General features: G+C 36.4%; 1 protein-coding gene across 1 annotated transcript in view; it reads right to left on the bottom strand.

Moving 5' to 3' along the window:
- Nucleotides 1-954: 954 nt before the first annotated feature.
- Nucleotides 955-21,632, bottom strand: part of TACR3 (tachykinin receptor 3) — a gene marked incomplete at both ends in the record, with an annotated part of 37,561 nt that continues 16,883 nt past the window's right edge. The window contains 4 exons of the mRNA XM_081999550.1: nucleotides 955-1,270; nucleotides 4,161-4,357; nucleotides 18,681-18,831; nucleotides 20,250-20,438. Coding sequence (XP_081855676.1) covers nucleotides 955-1,270; nucleotides 4,161-4,357; nucleotides 18,681-18,831; nucleotides 20,250-20,438 — 853 coding nt within the window. The remainder of the gene's footprint in view (nucleotides 1,271-4,160; nucleotides 4,358-18,680; nucleotides 18,832-20,249; nucleotides 20,439-21,632) is intronic.

Here is a 21,632-nt window from a genome sequence, read left to right as displayed (position 1 = left end):
AAGTGTAATAATGCCTAACATGTTTTCAGACACAGACAGAGGAGTGTTTTTAGATGCATCTAGCTGTGGAAAATTTGGGAAAACGGCCCAAATATTTTTTTCCTGGTGAAGGTGTTTCATAGTGACATATGTTACCGTATCTTCTGCAGAGAAGGGTTCATTGCCATCTTGAGTTTAAAATCTTTTGTCCTTTCTAAAGTCAATCACAAAGCTCCTGTTAGGTTCACTGGAGGAAGATCTTATCTTCAGCACTAAGACACAAAGCTATTGGACATTCAACTAAGCAATACCTCCTCCTGGAAGTACACATTCCACTGGAGTCTAATGTTCACTAATATAGACACTTCGGGAGAATTTAACTTAGTCTATTAGAGATTTTATCCTTTTACAAGAAAAACATTTTTCATATATTTGAAAAATTGTACTGTTGCAGACAGAGCTAAACTTTGTTTTGTCTGTTTGCCTGGGAATAGGTATAAATTGTAAAACAATTGAATAGACATGGGGCTCATTAGGTTTTCATTATAAAGAAATTTTTTTATCAGATTGTATGTAATTTTGTTATTGTAGAATTAATACACTCATAATAGAAAATGTTTTACATTTCAGCTTCAATAACTAAAGGAGCCTGTTACATTTCAGTAAGTGAAACATAAATGCCACAGGTCAAATACAGCTGAAACACTGTTTTTCATGCTATTGGTTTATTTTAGATAATCCCTACAAACATTGCTGTGTATAAGGTGCGACTGTGCTTTCGGACTGATGCATACATATGTCTTCAAATTCCTCTTTCTCTGAAGCAGAAAAGTGATGGCTAAAAGTCTCACAATACTCATAGCTGGGATTTGTCAGTGGAATAATGTTTGCTTTCCTGTGGTATGAATATCTAGTCCCAAAGTTAGGAGAGCGTTGTCCAGTGCTGCCCTTCTAGGAACTGTCACCATGAAATGCTTAGGAGTAATCACCCACTGATGTGTGCAGTGAACTGATGAGACTTGAGGCTGTGGAGATGGTCTTGGAATTCCGCCGTGAACAGACATTGAAACTTGCGTCCCTCAGAGCTGCTCTTTTCTTACGGCTGGCGTGGGTATTGTCTCCATCATTAGTGTCGAACACCACTGTCATGCTGGACTCCATTCTGGACACAGTGTATAGGCTACTTTGCCGGGTAGGATGAAACCTGGCTGCCTTGAGCTCTAGCTCATCATAGCTGGACACCTCAATGAAGGGGCACCAGCGGAAAGCTCGCTTGAAGCCAGCTCGGAACCTGGGAGGAAGGATGCTTGGTGAAAGCCTGTACTTGCAAGAGCCAGCCACAGACCTTCACCTGAAAACATATACCATGCTGACAGGACACTGACTTGGCTAATTATCTTGCCCCTAATCCTGTTTGTGGTGAAGTTAGTGGGAGTTTGCTTGACTAAAGTCTGAGAAGGTTAAAAAAAAAAAACAGTGGTAACAGCTACTTTCTGTTTCTGATTTGCTATATACTTTCCCTGCATTTTGACATTGATATTTTCCTTCCTTTGCTTGTGCCTAAGTAAACAAAAACCAGCTTTCACAGCACTGTCTTCACAGAAATTGTTTTGATTTGACCTATGATGAAATCTGCACCTATATTTTCATCTTCTGTCAGCAAGAAACTTTGTAGCATTCTTTTCTCTAAAATATCATCCCAGATTCCAATATCCCTTCTATATTTCTGTCTTTAACAGAGATGCTTAAATGGGAATGATGTAGTGACTAGTAATTGTTCATATAAAATATTTGGAAAATCTTTTGTAACAGTTAAAGAAGATACTGGAAAGTTAAATGCTGAATGTGAACAATGTATAAACAGGAATTTTGAGGCTTTAACAGGTTAGTGCTTGCAATATTCATACAGGGTTACTTTTTATTTCAATTCAGAGGCAGATGTACTATAAAGACTATTATTACTTTTTGTGTGTATGCATTTTCAGAATAGAAGTTAAATATATTAGAAAAGGAATTCACTGTATATTTATGTGCAACCTGAAAAAGAACACCTTTTCACCTAGACCTAAGACTTATCAGACTTCCTCACTTGTCTTGCTTCTCTTGCTGTCTTGTTTATTGTGTCTGAAAGCTTTTTGGAGCAATGGTTCAGCTGCCACGGTGATGATTACAGATAAAAATTCAGATTAAGTTTTCAGTGAAAGTTGACTGATCTCACAGGAATAACTTTCTTTCCTCCTCAATTTTTAAGTTTGCCACAGAGCTGTCACATAATGACAAATGAGCAGGTAGCTTGCTATTCAGCATTCCTCTGTTTAGATGCAGGCACATTACGAAAAATACAGAAACAACCTCTTATGGAAATGGATTTAGCGAAAGAAACTGTAAAACCTAAATATCTTTAGCCTGTATTATTTTTTGTCTCACCTTCTGTCCTCTTCCTCATCAGGGCATGTTTTTTCTTCATCTTAAAATAATGCTCTTTTTATCTAGATAAGTAAGTAATATCCTAATTAGCCTGGAAGATGAGGCTGGGGATAGGTGGTGTAACTCTGATACGCGATCCAGCAGAGATAAAAATACTGAATGAATTGATCTGACTCCCAGCAACAGGCTGTATTTTCCTACGGCATGAAAAGGAAGCAGACGTTCAGGCTTCTTGATTTCAATATGGAACTTAATGATAAGAAAACTTTCACCAATATTTCATTCTTGCATTAAATTCTGAACAATGTGACCTTTAGTATGTCTCAAAATTATGAAATTTTTGTTGATTTGTATTCTTTAATCCAGATGTTCAATTTTGCAGTGCATGAGTGTCAACATAAGCCGCATCAGAGATACTAATTTTTTATGAATAATGTCCTTTTTCACTCTGCTGTAAAAAGTTTTTGGAGAATGCACTGTTTTAGAGGGTTTATGGTAGTAATTGCAAAAATATGAGGCCTGGTTCTTTTGCAGACATTGGATGCCCAGTGTCTGGATGCCCTGGTTTCTGTTGATATTAATGGGAAATTTGCCATTTGAATTAGTTTTTTTTTCTGGCATACTAAAACTTTACCTCTTCTTTAAACAGTTATAAATGTTCAAAAGGGTCAGAAGGCTGTATGAAATCAGGCATTCCCTTGACATTTTAAAAGACTGTGAATGTTAAGCATCATAAGCTATCGTCAACAAGGAGGCAGACTCCAGTGTTTTTACACCAATAAAAACTTGGTAAGATTTGGTCACTTCATTTTCCTTTAGACTCCTTTTGACAGGTATTGCATGATCTTCACTGGGGTTTTATAAATATTTAACAAAATTGGTATAAAGCTTGTCAGCAATTAAACATGACACTGGCTGCCCATCCAAAAGAGATTTCAAATAATATTTAAGATTACTTATTCAATACTGATTCATACTGACTGAATTTGTGAACTACTGCATTGTTCTTGGTGGTCTTTATGCAGTAATACTAGAAGAAATACTGAAAAATAGGATGGCCAGGATGATGTTTGTTTAAATCCTGGTCCTACATGCTGAAATGAAAAACATGAGTTCATTCTGCAATCCAGTAGTCTCAAACTGCCAAATATCTGTAAACTCTCACCAGACTCAACAAGTGCAGTGCCTTTGAAATTCAGAGCATAGTGTGTTGCTATCAAACGATACTGTAATTTACTATTAAATAATGAGAATATAAATATTTGTTTTATTAGCCTGTTTCAGAGCTCGGTAGAAATCTAATGGTAAGGTGTATAATACACAGTAAACCACATTTTATATTATATCCTTCCAGCACTGCAAAACAAATTTGTGGCTACAATTAGTGAACATACAGATTGCACTGTATATCACTAATGAGTGTGTTTACTCCTTTATTTTAATGTCTTGCAAGCCAAAAAAATACTAAACTGCTCTAGATCTTAAGTGCTGCATATGGAAATGGGAAGGGTTAGTTTCTGAATACTGGATTTTGCTCTGAAATTTCAAGTAGACCAAAATATTTACTAGAAGTGCGCATTTGGTTTTTGGGGATTAATTTCAAGTACAAACCTAAAGGAAGTTTTTTTGTTTTGTTTTATTTTCTTTCCCACTGACTGAAAATTATTTAAGTGGAAATTCTTTGTCTTTTATCCCATTTAAACCATTTATATTCTCATTGAAGTTATGCATACCATTTCATAACCAGCTCTTACCTCTTATTAAGACAGCAGTAGATAATTGGATTGTACATTGTAGAGCTCATGGCAAGCCAAAAGCTGGCCAAATAGATTTGCTGAATGTATTTCCACCGATTTAATTGTTGATAGATCCCAGTAACTATGAAGTAAATGTGGTAGGGCAGCCAGCAGATGGCAAATGTCAGCACAACCACAATCATCATTTTTACGACCTGAAAGAAGGAAGTAATAATGCTATTTTATAATATACATTAGCCTTTTTTATTTGGAATATCATTTCAGCATCCATTAATAATTTTCTTGCATTTGATTATTAAAGTTAGTCAAAGGAAAGATGATTATGCCTTTATTTAAATTTGCTTTTAATCTGACTTTCCTAAATTTCTGATTTTTTTTTTTTTTCTTGGCTGGAGGTTCTTCTTTTCCTAAGGAAAATAACATAAAAATCTTCTCTAACTTTATTTGCATTGATTCTTCCAAGGAATGTGCTTTTTTACTTGTATTTGGCTATCTAAAATATTACTTTTTTCTGTACACCTAATCATGGAATAAGGTTCCAGAGTGTTTTATTTGGACACCTCATTTTGACCTTTATTGACCCTGGTGTCTTTTTCTGTTGTGGTCTGCAAGTATATTCCTTGTCTCCAATTATTAGATGTGATTTGAGTAAACACTAGCTTGTAGGAAATGAGCAACTGCAGTATCCTGTTTAATTTCAGAGGCTAACAATTTCCTTGGCTGGTGATCATTATTTGTTGTTTTCTGCAGGCATTGTAACATCTGTTAGCTTCCATAGTTTCCATTAAGCACAAAGAAGAGGAGCTCTGTTTTGTGCTTGAAATGCAAGAAGTTGCAAGTCATGTAAAATTTTAACTCCTGTCTCCCTCTTCAGCTATGTTAATACTAGCCCCGCTACCATTTTCAGCACAATATGTCATGCATTTACACAACAGATTTTTACCTTTTCTAGGTAAAATGAAACCAGAGATGATAGGTCTGTACTGGGAGGTCTTTTGTTAATTTGTACTGTGAATACCAGGGAATAATAGGGATTGCTATCAACAATTCCTTTCATTTCTCTGTATAAGATGCCATTTCCTACTGTTTGTAGTTTTGCCAGGAAAAAAAAAAAGAGCTGAAATTTCCCATAGCTACATGTATTAGGTTGATATTTTTATAAAATTTTGGTTAATGTAATTAAATCATTTTACATATAAATGTCACTCTCATATAAATGTCACTCTCCTTGACTGGTATTACATCTTCCCATGGGAAACATAAAGCCATTTTTCACTTAGTGTCTGACACCAGTTTACAAGCTTTCCTGCTGGCGTGGACTGTACTGTACAACATTTTGCATATGAGAATGCTTATTATTACTGATACATATACCAATCATTACTTAAAAATACAAAAGGGGCATCTGTCCACACATACCACAACATAATGAATATTTGCTTTTTCTAAAGCACTTTTCATCAGTTAACTGTAAATCATCGCAGAAGAAAGATCAGTATTATGGAAGGTAACACACCAAAACACATCACTTTCACCTTGGGTGAGTGTACATCTGTATGTCTATATATAGGCCTGTATATATATATCTCGGACTGTTTATGAGATATTTTTGGGGGCAGGGAAGAGGTTGTGACTATATGAATAGACATTTCTGGACTTAATTATATATCTGAAATGATGCCATAAAAATACGTTGTCAAATCACTGTCTATCATTAAATGGCGTGTCTTTTCTACTGCTTTGAACATAACTTCCACTATTCTGCTGGGGATTTACACCTGTGCCTTGCACACGTTGTGCAGGTAGAGGACTTAACTCCATAGTTTCACCACAGTACTTAAGCTCTCTGTCTGGTTTACAGGTGCACTTTGCTTGTTGATATGCTTTTATACCTGCCAGGAATAATGAGTATTACTTCAACACTGTTCAGGATTTCTGTAATTTCAGAACACTTCAGAGTCTAATTACTTGCCTCAATATTTAATTAGCAAGTCTTGCAGTACAAGCTGTGCATGTGAAATTATTCCTCGAATTATTTATCATTGGAATATCATAGGTACTAAATAGAAGGATTTGAGGCCTGAGTTTTGTGTCTGAATTTTCAAAGTGTAAGCAGGCAAGTCCATATTTATACTGAACGTTGCACCTTAACAGTGCTTAAGAACTGAAACAGTGGAGCTTTCCAGCAATAAATGTAGTTCAATTCGGTTGAACACTGTGTCACTCATGCGCCAGAGCTGCTAGAAATCACAGTAAGTGTGCAAGTTGCCACATTGGCATACTAAATTGTGTTAACATTTTCAAAAAAAAGTTGTCTTTTTTCTGACATCCAAATTCTTATTGGCCAATTTTCTGTATTGTATCGAAGGGCAAGGCAAGAAGTGCTTCAAGAATTTACCTAAAGATCTCCCAAAGCTATTAAACTTTCACAGGCTGTACAAATAATAGCTCTTTGATTTCAACTGCTACATTAAAAAATTAACAGAGAATGAATTAAGTTTTAGTTTAACTCAAATGTAGTATTTCAGGTTTTCTTCAGGGAAACAGAAATCCCAAAATAATTATTTACAGTATGACCCAAAGAAAATCCTCAACTAAACATCTTTTGTCACAATTTCAAGACATTTGATTCTTATTTTAAACACTTTAACTTTTTTTTTTTACAAGTTTTTAAATGAAAAATGCCAAATCACCCCCCAAAAATCGCATATTTTCCTGCAAGGTTACTGTTTTGTTTAAAACAAAACAACATCTTTAAAAGCAGTGAAATCAGCATAAAATTTTCTTCTTGCTGTTTCTGTCTAGGAAACCATTATTAAATATTAAGGCATCGACATTGTGAAAGCATAAATTTCTGAAGCAAGTAGTTAAACTAGACAAGCAAAAGATGATTTTAGATGGCCATTAGTTTTTGATTTAATTTGTGAAGTAACAAGGCACTGGAATGAGAGACGTTCTTGATCATTCAGGTTTGCAGCTGTTTTTCATAAATAGCAAAAATTACCTAAAAATTTTCCTGTCAGATAGGGCTGTATCAGTCTGAGTTTCACTGAAGTGAATGGTAACATACTGATATATGCATGTTTAGGGGGAGACATGGAATGGGTTTTTCATACTAATGTGTAAAGTATGTTTTCCCGGAACAAAAAAGTGCCAATTTTTTCAGGGGGAAAAAAAAAAAGGGACGTTTAAGAAAAGTCAAGGTTGAGTTGTCATTCTTTTGAGTACTTATACAGGACAATGCACTCATTGACATATTACCTAAGGAGAAGATAAGTGAGATGTTGCAAGTCCGTGTGGCATAAAATTGTTTGAAACACAGGGCAGTTACAGTTGCATTTGAAGTCAATCACAGAAGTTATGAGAGGAATCAAAAATCATTATTCTGCCCTTTCATCAGCTAAGAATGAGTATGTGTTGGCAGAAATGGAGAAAAAGAAGAGTAAGAGGAAGCTGAAAAGGAGGGAAATTATTCCCAATTTCCTATCCTCTTTCAGAGACAGGCAGGCACAGTGTGCAAGGCCATACCTTATAGTTTATGGCTGCGGTTCTTGCCCATCCCCTTGGTCTTTCCAATGCTAAGTTCCATTTCTCGATGATATCAATAACTATGAACAGAAACTGCCTTTAAGGTCTATAAACCCAGGGCACCTTGATTTTACTTGGTATAAATCCTGACGAATGATTGCCAGTAAACTGTTAAGCTTAATTAGGGCACAGGGAAAATAAGTGAAGCAGGACAAGTATGAATTTGCTGCAAAAGCCTGATTGTCTTTCCCCAGTATACTGCGATGCTTCACTAAAAAATCTCCAATGACACTTTGCAGGTTCAACTGCAGAATACAAAAGAGAGCCTCGATGTGTTGGTTTGTTGGGGTTTTTTTTGAGTACTTAGACTGCGGCTCTGACAATACAAAGTTAGTTATTTTGTTTCTTTTTCATATCCCTTTTCTGTTTTTTTTTTTGTGGGGGTTTTTTTTCCACATATTACCATTTTTCAATTGCATTCTCCTCTGTTCTGTGTTGCATAGAATTCATTAATAAGGGTTTGCTCTTGTGCATTAGGAAACTTTTCTAAAGCAAGCAAACCAGAAAGTTACTGAATTTAATTGCGCTCAATGTCTAGCTCTGTTCCTGCCACCATTTCACCGAAATGTGTGATTGCATGAACATCACCAACCTGTGCCCAGGTGGCACCATTTTCCCCTGGTGTTCTGCCCAGTCTTCCTTTGTGTATTGTGGGCAGCATGGCCAGAGGAAAGGGATGTATTTCTGTTCCAGGACTTTTGTTAAAATTAGTTGTAGTGAGTTGTGCAACCTTTAGGCAAGTCTTGAGGCTACAGTTGGAATGTGATGGAAAATCAAAGTATTTTATATTTTGATTTTCATCAACAAGTTCTGCTGATATTGATGTATTTCTGCCTATGCCTAAGAAAACTATGTCTATAAAAACAGTTAATTTATGTGCTTTGTAGTCTTGCCCATTCCTTTAAATCCTAAGAAACATTCTTTCATTAATGAATGGTAAATAATGAGAAAAAAATGTATTTAAAAGAACAAAACAGACATAAGTTCATTGGAATTGGTGTTAGCAGGTTTGGTTTTGTTGTGAAACATTTGAAGCAGTAAAAATGAAAAGGAGCTAACAGATTCTGCTACACTTGCATAGAGCAGCAAATACTTTTTTTTTCCTTCTGTTTTTATTTTGCATGAAAAATAGCTAGGAAAATTAGTCTGATTTAGATGTAGGATTGAGAACATCTCTTGAAAGATTAGGAATAAAATACACTTTTCTGAGAGACTCAGTTGATGCTGGGGGCTATACCAATTCACATTGCAAGGCATTGACTTGCCATCAATACCTAAGACTTAGGCTGGGGAATCATTTCCTTTTCAACCTGCTCTGTAGCTCCTTATTGCCCCTCTAACTCATCTTTGATATTGCTACTTCTACAAGGTCAGGAATTTGGCTTCTGATTTCATTTGCACCAATATCACACTCTGTAACTTCATTAGTTTCAGAACTTTTACTCCTAGGCATTATGCAGATGTAAATGAGAAGCAGTGTAAGAATGTCTTACTTTAGCCACTCATGGATATAATTTGTCTATGTGGAGACAACTTAAACACAGTTCACAGATAATCTCTGGGAGTCATGTGTTTCTCTTTCTACTGTGTGCTCTTTTGGAAGAAGTAAAAAACCAAACTAACATTGAACAAAGTATTTCTCCCATGTTAGGATGCAATCAATAAATCCACTTCCCAATTCTGGGAACATACACACTAAGTATCAGAGAGAAGGGAACACCATTATGTCTTTTGCTTCTCTACAATGCTTAGTTGGAGTAATTTATCTATCTGTTGCAAGAAAATTAAGATTCAAAGGTAACTCTACTAGTATTAGTACAAAGAGAGGACTGTTTTCTGAGATAGCAAGTGCTGCGGGTTTTCATATAACTTTGACAAGCTCAGGGATTTTCTGTGCTCTTTTAGCCCATAGAAAGGATAGACTCTTAACAGCTGAAGGAGATGCATATTTAGAAGGGGAGAGAATCAAAGAGCTTGGAAGTCTTTCAGCCAGGTGAGGTACTTGTCAATTCCAGTGCTCAACAAATCATCTTACTCTTCTGACATATTTTCTATCCATTTTTTCTCAGATGCTTGAAATAAAGAAACTAATTTTAATTTCAGTTTGCATAATCCCTTGCTGCAGACAGGATTCACAATCACTTTGTTATTTAAGCTGTAAAGTTGAAGAAGATACTCTGTTCTAGTATGAAGTAGCTTTGAATCAGATTGCTGTCTTACAAATGCTAAAATGTGGGGTCTCCCCACCAAATCAAAGCAATTCTGACATTTTTCATGAATGGCCTTAGCTACTGCCATTTTTAAATGATGCTTTTCTAATGTTGCATGGAACACAACTTTGACAGTGATTTTAAGATTCTCTCAACATGTCAAGTAATATCTCTTCCATTGAAGAAAAGAGGTAAATCTTTTGCTCAGGCTTTTTCGTTGAGGAGACATGATTTGACAAGCATCTGGTTGGGGATTGTGAGGAAATGTTGTCACAAGTCTTATGTTACTTTATCTAAAAGAGTTGTCTCAGTTTCTCACAAGAGATTGTTAGGTACTAGGCAATATGCTGATGTCGGCCGCTTGAACTAGAAGAGTTTGTTTCAGTAACCTAGATGACAAGTAAAGTGACCTTGTGGCACTGCCTTGGTCTTCAGCATGGAGTAGCATATGAAGTTTATGTTCTTTAGAAAATTACTCTGAGTGGCTATTGTGGCATTACTGGATACAGTTATCCACCTGAGAGCTAGTACTGAAAAAGTGAAAAAGCTGATCTAGTGCTTTTGTACTTAAAATTCACACCATCACTTATTTTACAATAGATCCTATCTATAGATATGACCTGGAATGAGTGATGGGGCACACTTAACTTCCCTGCTTCCAAGCAGAGATGAGATTTGGTGTGGGGGAAACCATATAATCATATATTCTTTTGTTTTCCCAATAGGAGTAGTTGGTTCTTAAGTCCACTTTCTGCCACAATTCTGAAAATGTTCTGGGACCTTTAATGCTCATTGAAGGTTCTCCCAGACCCTTGCCAATATTTTAAGACTCACTTGAATTTGCCATGTAAGACTTCAGAAGGACTGACATGTGAATTTTTCTCTCGGAAACTAGGCCTTATATTGAACAGTGCAATAAACAAATAAGGCTATGCTGAATTATGCCAATGAATTATGCAAAAGTATCCCTACATGTGCTCTGCTTTATAGAATCATAGAACAGTTTGGGTTGGAAGGGACCTTCAAAGGCCATCTAGTCCAAACCCCCTGCAGTGAGCAGGGACATTTTCCACTGGACCAGATTGCTCAGAGCCCCGTCCAACCTGACCTTGAATGTTTCCAGGGATGGGGCATCTACCACCTCTCTGGGCAACCTGTGCCAGTGTTTCACCACCCTCACTGTGAAAAATTTCTTCCTTATATCTAGTCTAAATCTACCCTCTTTTAGTTTAAAACCATTACCCCTTGTCCTATTGCAACAAGCTCTGCTAAAATATCTATCCCCATTTATGCGGGCTCCTATCAATGGAAATTGCCCTCTTGAACCTAAAATGAGATGGGTACCCTTGGTTATCTTCAAAATAGGAGCACAGGCTCTTGTTTTGTACAGAAAGCCTACAGTCTTTTGGATTGTTTTATTTTCAGTTTATTCACTTGGGGGAATTAAGTAAGTGATTTATATAATTAGAAACCGTTTTAATGTTTACCATATTTCTCTATAATTTTGGCACAGGAACATCATGGGGAAGAATGCAGGTTATTTAATGTATAGTTCGAAAAACCTCTTTCTTCTTTTTTCTGTTGATAGGAATAAAATTGTGTTGCTTGAAGATGAAATGAATTATTCCTGGACTGTACTTGTTTAAAATGCATGTCAAAATTTTGTTCAGAAAAAAATCCACAGTTAAAGCTATGCTTTTATTGCCATCATAATTATGCATTTGCAATGGTATTAGTATCTTTCCTTTCAGAGGTCGAAGCAAAAGTGTTTGTTACCACCTAAGAAAAAACAAAAAAATTAATGATGTCCCCCAGTCCCGTTTTAATATAAAACGGTTGAAAGGAAAGTGTTAATGTCAGTGATGCCTGAGGTTTATATTTTGCATTTGATGCACTTAGTTTATTTTTGTTATTCCACAAATGACTCTACACGGTTATGAATCTATTAGGAGAAGTAGACTTGTAACTCTCAGAATATTTTGGAAATGTTTGGTGAGTAAAAAGGCGGTATATTCTCTGGTCAGTTATCTTGATGAAAAGTATCAGGAGTGTCATTGTCCTGACAGCATCTGTTATTTCTGCTTTTGTACAGACATTTTAGCATTCCTTCAAGTATTAAAGTATCCACACTACTTGGCCATAATGGTCAACACACTGTTACTGCACTGGTTTGATACTCCTGTGGAATAAGGTATAAACTGACCCATGCCACAATGGTTGAAACTGTTTCCTAGGAAACCTGCTCCAAAGCCTGTAGAAATCAAAGAAACTCTTTCTATCTGCTCCAGAAAATGAGTAATGTCATAAAGGTGCTTTGAATAGGTTGTTTACAATGTTGCAGTACAGAAACTTTTAAAGGATGAAGTACTTGAGTTAAAGGATTAAATTTGTTAGGTGAAGGTATCAATAGATGTAACACACACACCCCTCTGTGTGTAGGTGATAATTTTCACCTGCTTCTAAAAAGCACATTTGGAATATTGTAGGTTCTCTGCAGTTCAGCTCGTGCCACCATTTGCGATGTCTCTGGGCTGTTTCATCTGGTTTCCTCTTAGCAGGAGTTTAGTGAGTTCTCTCATGCTAAGTCCTAAGGAAGTAGTAAAATAGCCTTCTGCTTTAACTCAGAAAAATACATGCTGAAATTATGTTTTGTTTTTACATGAATAGCAACATCTAATGAATGTAAAAATGTAGAAGTGCAATACTGGAACTGCAGTTCTGCTCTTCTGGATATACAACTTTTGGCGGCACTGTTGTCCTCCAGAACAACTGATCTGTATCAGGTTTCCTGGACTTTTCACCACACAAGTGCGGGGCACTATTCCAGAAAGCTCAAGAGACTCAAAACTCATGCTAAAATTAATTTGTTCATGACTTTCCTACAGGGACTCAATGAGGAAGGGGTTTCCTATGAGGTCTCTCTTATCTATGTATATATATAGAGAGCTATATTCACAGCTGCATTTTAGTATATGTAATGGGATAACTTTGCAGATTAGATGAGACACATTCAGAGATCATAAAAGACCTTTTGAGGTTTTCAAGGTTTTTTTTATATGGTAATGAAAGAATTTGCTTAGAACTTAAAGAACATCCTTTGTCCTGAAGGTGGGATGTTAGCGTTATCTGTCTGGAGAGTCAGATCCCAAACTTGAACTTGGGAGGAACTAGACAGAGGAAAGGAGGGTTGTCTTCAAACAAACAAACAATAAACCTCCGTGGTTTTAACCATGGGAATCACCATCTCCATGCCTAAATTTTAAACTGTGAAAGAGAGGCAGGTTTGGTTTTAACTTCTTTCCAGTAGCTGTCTTGATTTTATTACTAAGGACTGTGTATGCTTCACTTCAGCAATGCATTTAAAAGCACACTGAGTTCACTAACATTGAAGTGGTTTGTTGAAATATTTGGTCTGTTTAATCTAGTGTAATTCCATTCTTAAAAACATGAGGCATTACTAAACAGAAATTTTTGCCCTAGGACTGTGACTAGACTTAACATTTCAGGTGAATTTTCTGCAACAAGCAATCTGATATATAGAAATACAGAGGAGAAGGATCACAAAAATGTTATGTGCACAATCCTAAGCCTACTCACTGACCATTCAGAATCACTCTGCTAACTCTGCCCCTGTCCTGGAGTTACTGCCAGCTGTTGTATGAGAAAGTTTTAACCAGAAAACTTGCCTCAGTCTGTCAGTAAATACTTATGCTATGCAAGGTTTATGCACAGTAGAAAGACATTTTTAGAGTTTACTGTTCTTTTACTCTGCCTTGGTTGCTGCTTCAAGCATGGAGGATGAGTGTGGAGTGATGCATTCACAGTTCATAGCTGAGTTTTAGGAAACCTTGAGACAATGAGTAGAAGCTAGTACTGCTGCTGGGTGTGGTGTAGCTGTTTGGTAGACAGACAGCAGACCAGGGCAGCTTCCAGAATCATCAATCAATAATTTCATTATATTTCACTGTTTTAATGCTGTTCAGAAAATGATCAGGAGGTCTGATTTTTTTTTACCACAATAGGAAAACTTGTTCAAAATGTGAGCAAATTATTAAAAGAAGAATCCTGGAAAAAAAATTCCTGAAAAGGAGAAAGGATAAGAAAGTTCTAAGTGCATAAAATAGCTCTGTAAAAAACATTTTGGTTATGGGTAGTTAATTTTGGTCTCTTTTAACATGGAATGAAAACAGTTCCCCAGTAGCTCATGTCTCAGTCTTTCCCTAGGCAACAGCTAAGCATGTGAAGAGTGAGACTATAAAACAAAAATTATGATACACAACATTAAGAATTACTTTGCTAATTTCTTGCATTTTCAGTAGATGTTTAGTCCATAGACTCATAATGTAAAGGGTTTAACATTTTAAAACTTAAAAAAAAAAGTTTTCTTAAAGTATTGGCAATGCTGCCTGGTAGTGCTAGGAAAAAAGTCTCTCTCTGTGAATGTATTTAGGCATATATTGTCATCATATGTGTTGATTGTGCAAGAATTTAAGAATTTAATTAAAGGTAAATGAAATGCCCAATCAAGTTTTTCTGTCAATACTCTGTTTGTATTCTTGTTGAGATTTTTAATATGGGGATGTATTACTGATCAAGATAGGAGAAGATATCTTCTGCTAGTATTTTCACCAGACAGATATTCATATGATATTCTAGCCCTTATTACCCTTTAGAAGCTTTTGTTAAGTTTATGAGAAAATAAGGTAAAAAATCCATATTCTGCAAGCTTTTAACTATAATAGCAATCGCCTGCAAATAGTGACTTTTACTATTGTGTTAATAGCAACCTGGTGAGTCTGGCAGGGTATCTCTCTTTACGGGTATGGGACAACTCCTCAAGACGTTAGTGGAACACTAACATTTGCAGTCTGGTCCAATAACCTACTTCATGGCCAGTGAAGGCTCACCCATGCAGAGCCATAGAGAACAACAGACAGAATTACCATCAGTGCTTCGTAGGAAACACGCTGAGCAGCAGGCTATCCATCCCCTTGTGCAACTTCTTCTGTGGTGTTACAAAACCGGTTTTTAGGCATGTTTGTGAAGTCAGGCTCTAGCTTTATTAGGATTGGCTTGCATTTACCATGTTAACACGTGTGTTTCATACTTCCCTTAAATTGACAGAGTTAAAGATACCATAGTAAGAGGTGCTCTAAAGAGAAAACCTCTCTTTAGTTACTAATTTCTACAAGTAAATTTTACGTGTTGCATTTCACTACTGAACATAATTTGGGAAACACTTTCCACTGGGAAGGTAGTGGAGAGAAACATCTTGTGTTGGAAAGTATTTAATACTAACCTCCCTCCAAACCAGGATATATTCTGTAAATGTCAGTCTTGAGATCGGCCTCATTTAATGTATTTACTAAGGTGTTTGGTACAGATGAATAAGAGCATGCCAAATGTTTGGTAAAAACACATTTTTGTGCAGCTTTGCTGCTACAGAGGCATAGCAGAGGAAGAACTTGGATGTTGAAGAACTGCAGGAGCAGAAATGCAACTTCAAAGTGCTAATCATGTACTTAGGGTGGTGCCTGTAGTGATTGTGTCTCTAAGTGGGGTAGTGGCGGTGACAGATATCACAGAGCAGATAGAAACTTCTGGATCAGTACTGTGCTAGTTTTGGAGATTGTTTTACACTGTTCTTCCATAGGTAGGATCATACTCAGAAAAATTCTGGGATTTGCTGAATTAAGGACTAATACAATTTTCTGCTCTGAGTTGTGGAATGAACTGTTGTGAATAAACAAGGAGGAGACATGTATTGATTCACTACAGCACGACCGGATCATCAGTATAATGAAAGGAAGAATTTCATCCTAGTACCATTAGGATGTACTAGGTATGCTGAGACTATAAAACAAAAATTATGGTACTAGGTACTAGGATGCTGCAGATGAGGCATTTTCAGTGGAGACAAGAAAGTGTTATTACCACTATGCAAGACCATGGTGAGACTTCATCTCTGACATTTCTTGTCTGGTTTTGGTCACTTGTGGCATATAGATGATGTTTTTATAAAAGAAGACCAGAAGTGCTTGTGTCATCTATGTAATGAACGTAAATAAATGCTGGGAGACAATATGGCTATAAAACACTTCTGTAGAGGTGGCACCAGTGAGGGATAATAAGTAATTAATTAAGTTAACAAAAAATAATGGCATAAATAGAACTGTCCATAAATAAATTTAGCCTGGAAACTGGAAATCTGGGAGTAGTGAGATTTTAAGAACACTTTCCATCAGGTGTAGCAGTCCAGAAGGCAGAATGCTTTTAAGATGCAGATTTAAGATGGTATCAGAGGAATTCTGTTAGAGATGCCTGTGATGACAGGTCTTGGGCCCTGAGGCTGGTTCCTGTCCTGTTTTCATTTAAGATTTTAATATTGAAAGAGACAAACTGACGTTCAAGGAATAAGTGGTGAAAGCTCTGGACACAGTTCAACATCTTCCGGTGTCTGGCAAACAAATTTACTTTTGGAGGAGCCTTAAAAGCAAGTGCTTGTCTAGTCCCCTTTCTCTTCAGATCTGAGGCAACATTTCCAAAGGAGTTTTGAAAACCTTTTAATTATCTAATGACTCTACAGGATGCATTTTGCTTTACTGAATTGTTTCACTTTTCTGAAGCTTATGTGGTTCTTCCTTTCTCTTTCTCAGTCAAAATTTAGGAATGTTTACACATACATTTTTATATTAATAAGGCTGACATTTGTCAAGACTTCTGTAGTGTTTTAATTGCTCTGAGTAACACATAAGTTTATTGTATTTTTTAAATGAACTATCCATGTAGAATATTTTGTCTTTTCCTTTCCTAAATAAATAGAGCAATAGCCTTCTCACCAGAGGCAGGCTGAGTGATAGCTTTATTTGGATTCCAGTCTATTAGTTCATCTCTATGAATGACCAATTATGATTCATCTTTCCAAATACCAGTTATTTCATAAATCCTGCCAGAGAGCACAGCAGTGGAACTGAAGAGCTGTCATGGAGCTCCGCCAATAAAGTCACTCGTGCAGTTACAATATATCTGCACCTAATTTAATTGCCTTGTTACATGTGTTGAAGGCATGCATTCCAGTATTCTCACATTTAAAATTCTTTAGTTAAGGATGCTACTCCTTGTCTCTTGCATATATTTACAATTCTAAAGAAGTGCTGTTTTTAAAGTATTCAAGGGATTTAACTGAGCCCTTCATAGTGTATAGTAAATGCTTTTCTCTTCAGAGACCTTTAGTTTTTATGACGTTAAGATGTTTATTTTTACTTAGTCATTATGATAACAGGTGCTGAAGTTCTGGGATCTCCTGGTTCTCCAAGTTAGCTTTTAATCATTTTCTTCCTACGCTTGCTTTTGCAAACTGTAACAGAAAGTGATTCCTCAGTTTATCTTTATAATCGGATGCTGGGCACCCTCCGCTGCATATTTGCTTCCTTTTCTTCACTGGCTGAAAGGGCAGCATTGGTAATAGCACAGTTAATTGACCAGTGAAATCTTTTTCTGCTTATGCTCTGTAGGAAAGGTAATTTTGTGACTTTGAAAATACACTTTTGGGTAAGTGACAACATGCATGGCAAAGACTGTAATGGTAATGTTGGACTTTTATTGGTAATGTTAAAGGGTGAAATGCTAATCTTTTGAAATGCTTTCAGCATTTCTGGAAATTAGTCCAATAATTTCACTTCGGGGCAAATATGCAAAGCATTATGGTTAGTTTTCCATTATGATTTTTCATTATTTTCTCTCTGTTCACATTGCAAATAATCTTTGAACTGTTACAAGGCAACAGTAGTGATAATACTAGTCAAATTGCATTGTGATTCCTTAAGAGAGGCTAGCATTTTGCCCCCTTAAAAAGCTGTGTAAAAATGAAAACAAATAATGCCTCTGGTTTCATAGGAGGCATTGCACATCATAGCATAAAGCTGTCTAGGCTTTGGATCCATGTCTGGGTACCATTTTTTCAAATATGAAACGTTAAATGCATTTTAGTAAAAAAAAAATTCAGAAATAAAAAGCAGAAGGTCTGCCTTATTAAAAAAGAAAAGTTAGGTTAAGAAAAAGAATGTTATAAGAAACCTTCATGGCACTGCAACATCATGAAAACTGAACTGGAAATAGTCAAATAATCAGTTCATAAGCAATCCACAGTCTTGTTAGATTAGCAATACTTACAGTGAAAAAGACTGAAAGAAAATAACGGAAAAAATAGTTTGTATTTCTCACCAAAACTTATTGAGTTAAAACCTAAATTTTTGAGTATGAACAGGCAGATCAACATTCATCTCAAAGATGTGTGGGTCTTAATCTACTGAAAATTACAGCAAGACTCGTTTTTCTTTCAGTAGGATGAAAATCTGACCTAAGAGGAGCTCATGGTTTGGTAGCCCATTGTTCAAAACGCAATATTGTAGCTCTGTAAAGACTAAACATTTGGATTTAGTTTCTACATATCAGACACAGTGTATGCCGCTACATGTGGAGTAAGAAGTTAAAATCCAAATGTTACCTTTATTTAATGACAAACAGTAAAGTTACAAAAAGAACAGCTAGTGAACGTAGAAGACAACTTGTCAGACTCAATCAAGTTTTTATTGAAGTAGATCTCTCATTACTGTTATTTCAAGTGACTTGGTGTTTCTGAAGGAATATACTGCAATACTTTGCAACACAATTGCATATGTTATCAGGATTCACTTAGTGAGATTTAATGGAACAGTACCTTTCTCTTAGCTTTGAGCTGCTCGTGATATTTGTTGGATGTGTCGCCTGGTATTTCTCCTCCCCACAGGGTAATTCCCACTATGGAATAAGTGATGCCCATGACAAGCAGTGGAAAGCAGTAGACCAGCACAATCACAATGACATGATACCTGCAATGAAAAAGCGTTAAGCTGATAAGTGCTTTCAGAGGAGCTATACCAATGGAACAGGCTGCTAGAGGTCATGAGTGCTACTGTAAGCATATTTTATATTGACTGGCTAGCCCTTGGTGTTTTCACTGTCTTTTTGAAAGTCTTGAAATTGCAGTGCAAATGTATTTACATTTTAATGCATGTGTTTTATGGGGTTTCTAGTTCTGATTCTGAGCTTGCACTAGCATAAATTTAGAATGACTCTATAGTTGTCATGATTAGTGACTGCACAATAAAGTGTGTTTGTCCATAACTAGCTGAATTGATTTAATTATTGCACAGCCAAATATCCTAAGGGTAAGCTGGATGTTTTGAGCTGTAGTCTGGACCATAAAATGAAAGAGGAAAATAAGTATTTAAATGGTATTTTTATACAAAGGCCCTGATAAGTGTCCTCTGTTACCCAGTGTACTTCATATGGCAAATCTGTTGTATATAGGCAACACAATCATCACTGCTGATGTAAGCACTGGGAAAAAAAAGATAACTTCTTTTGACTCCTGTTAGTTCTGGTTAAATGCCATTCTCATATAAAATCCCAGTGAATGATCAGTGAAGAATCCCCAGCTGTCACTGAGAGTGACCTTACTGTCCTAAAGAGAAATATCTGTGCATGGCTCCTAAAGTGATAAAAATTATATATGACGAGGGCCTCTTTCACCTGCCTGAAAGAGAGCAAAAGGTCAAATTTGATGCTTGGATGATTACACAGGCTTTCAGCCTTGAACAGAGGGTTCATCTTAAATGCCAATAAGGACATGAAAGGGCAGATAATGTTTCTATGGCTAGGTAACCACTTATTCCTAATTCTGCCAGAGGGACAAATAGGATATATTGAATTTAACTGACAGTTATTCTACACTTTCAGAAACTGGAAGCAATTATAGGTTTTAGAGTTTTCTTATTTGGACTGATATCTGAGATAAGTAATTGTGATAGTCTAACAGAATGAAATGTGAAAATCCAACCCTCTCATGAAGAGATCCAGAGGAAAAAAATCTGATTAAGATGAAAGGCTGGAAATACTTGTTTTCCTGGTTAGGATGAAAAGGAAGCTTGCTTTGAATTGCGTGTTCTCTCCCTATTTCTGACCATCTCTGTCTGTATAGAAGTCACCATCTTAAGTGAAGCAATGATAGTAAACATGCAGTATGGGATGGAGAACACTTGTAGAAGTGGAAGAGAATAAGTGTGTTCCACTTATCACTTAAAATGTTCTATCTTCCTAGATTAGAAAACTTCCATTACATTCTTCAATGATCAATGCTGTTAGTTATTCTGCATGTAGAGTATCTGCACAGTATTCTACAGCTTGTGCCCAGTCTGTTGCAAGCATAGACACCACCATGCACAAGTTTAAGAGAACAAAGGCTTACGTAAAATGCTGCTTTGGACCACCTGGCCATGCTACATAGCAAAGAGTTCTCCCAGGCATCACCTTGGTTATGGAGTATAGGCACTGGGGAAAGGCCAACAGAAAAGCCAAAATCCATATGCTCCCAATGACCACCTTGGTAGCAGTTGCAGAGAGCCTAGGTTTCAAGGGATCAATAATGGCCATGTATCTGTAAAAGAAAGCAAAAACCTGTGCATAAGTAACCTCCAGAGGTTATGATGTATCTAGAACCAACCAAAGCTTAGGGTTGGGAGAAGGATAAAAGCAGAGAGATTTGTCTTCCCGGAGTTCTGATGGCATTGTGCTCTTTAGGTGGTTCAGCCCCCATGAAGGCAGTGCTGGAAGAAAAAGAAGGTTCACTGAATGTTTTTTTAAAGCTGTGGGACACCCAGTTAACCATACGTATTATCAGTAGAGCAACTATTTCTCAAAGAGTTAGTTAATCCTGCTACCACACAACCTGATTGAAAAGCAACAATACAGCTGGATCCTCTGTTACTCTGCTACATAATAAAATGTTTCTCTCTAATTAAAAAATTAACAGCCAAGCTGTCAGCATTATTAGTCATCTATCCAAAAGCTACAGGAACCTGGTAAGTCTGCACGTCTTTATTTCCATAGACATAGATTGACTTTGGATTGTCTGCCAAAGAGCCCCAGACTGCAACTGATTCATGCCAAGGTTGAGAGAGTATCCATGTAAGTGTTTCCTTGGGCAGCGTAGAAGTGATAAAAGCACCAAGAGAAATAGATGCATAAAGCATGAAAACATCTCATTTGCTTTCTCAGTTCTTGTGTTCTCATGTAGGATAGCATTCTTCTTGCTGCCCTATAATTGCATTGGCAATCCATGTATACTGATAACTGCAGAAGAACATGCAAAAATCATTAAAACATTTACTGTAAGTAATTACAATTTAAAAGTTTAGGAAAAAAGAGCAACAGGAAGGCATCAGGACAGTAAAAGAAAAACAAGTCTTGTTTTCTGTCTTTTGTTCTCTGTTATAGATGCAAGGAACAAGGGAGACAGAAATTTTATATTTTATATACTCCATATCATGTATTTCATGTGTTTTTCATGTTTTTCTTAGCATGACTACTGCTTTGATTTCTGGGCTTAATCCTGAATTAAGGTATTTTCCACCAACTTCCCTGATCACACTATTTTGTTTCATTTAACAATGACCAAATAATCACTTGCAAAATGATTAATCATATTAATTTAATAGAAATACTATTCAACATTTCTTCCGCTATAAGGGGGATGCTGATAAGTATCAGCCAGAATCACATTTAAAGAAATTTTTGTACTTATATAAATATACTGTCCATATTGTGTTACTGATACAGCATACTGAATAAC

Source organism: Phaethon aethereus (assembly GCF_964289735.1).
Source record: "Phaethon aethereus genome assembly, chromosome: 4".
Classification (NCBI taxonomy): domain Eukaryota; kingdom Metazoa; phylum Chordata; class Aves; order Phaethontiformes; family Phaethontidae; genus Phaethon; species Phaethon aethereus.
Note: the sequence above shows the minus strand (reverse complement) of the source record. Positions and strands in the feature narration are given on the sequence as shown.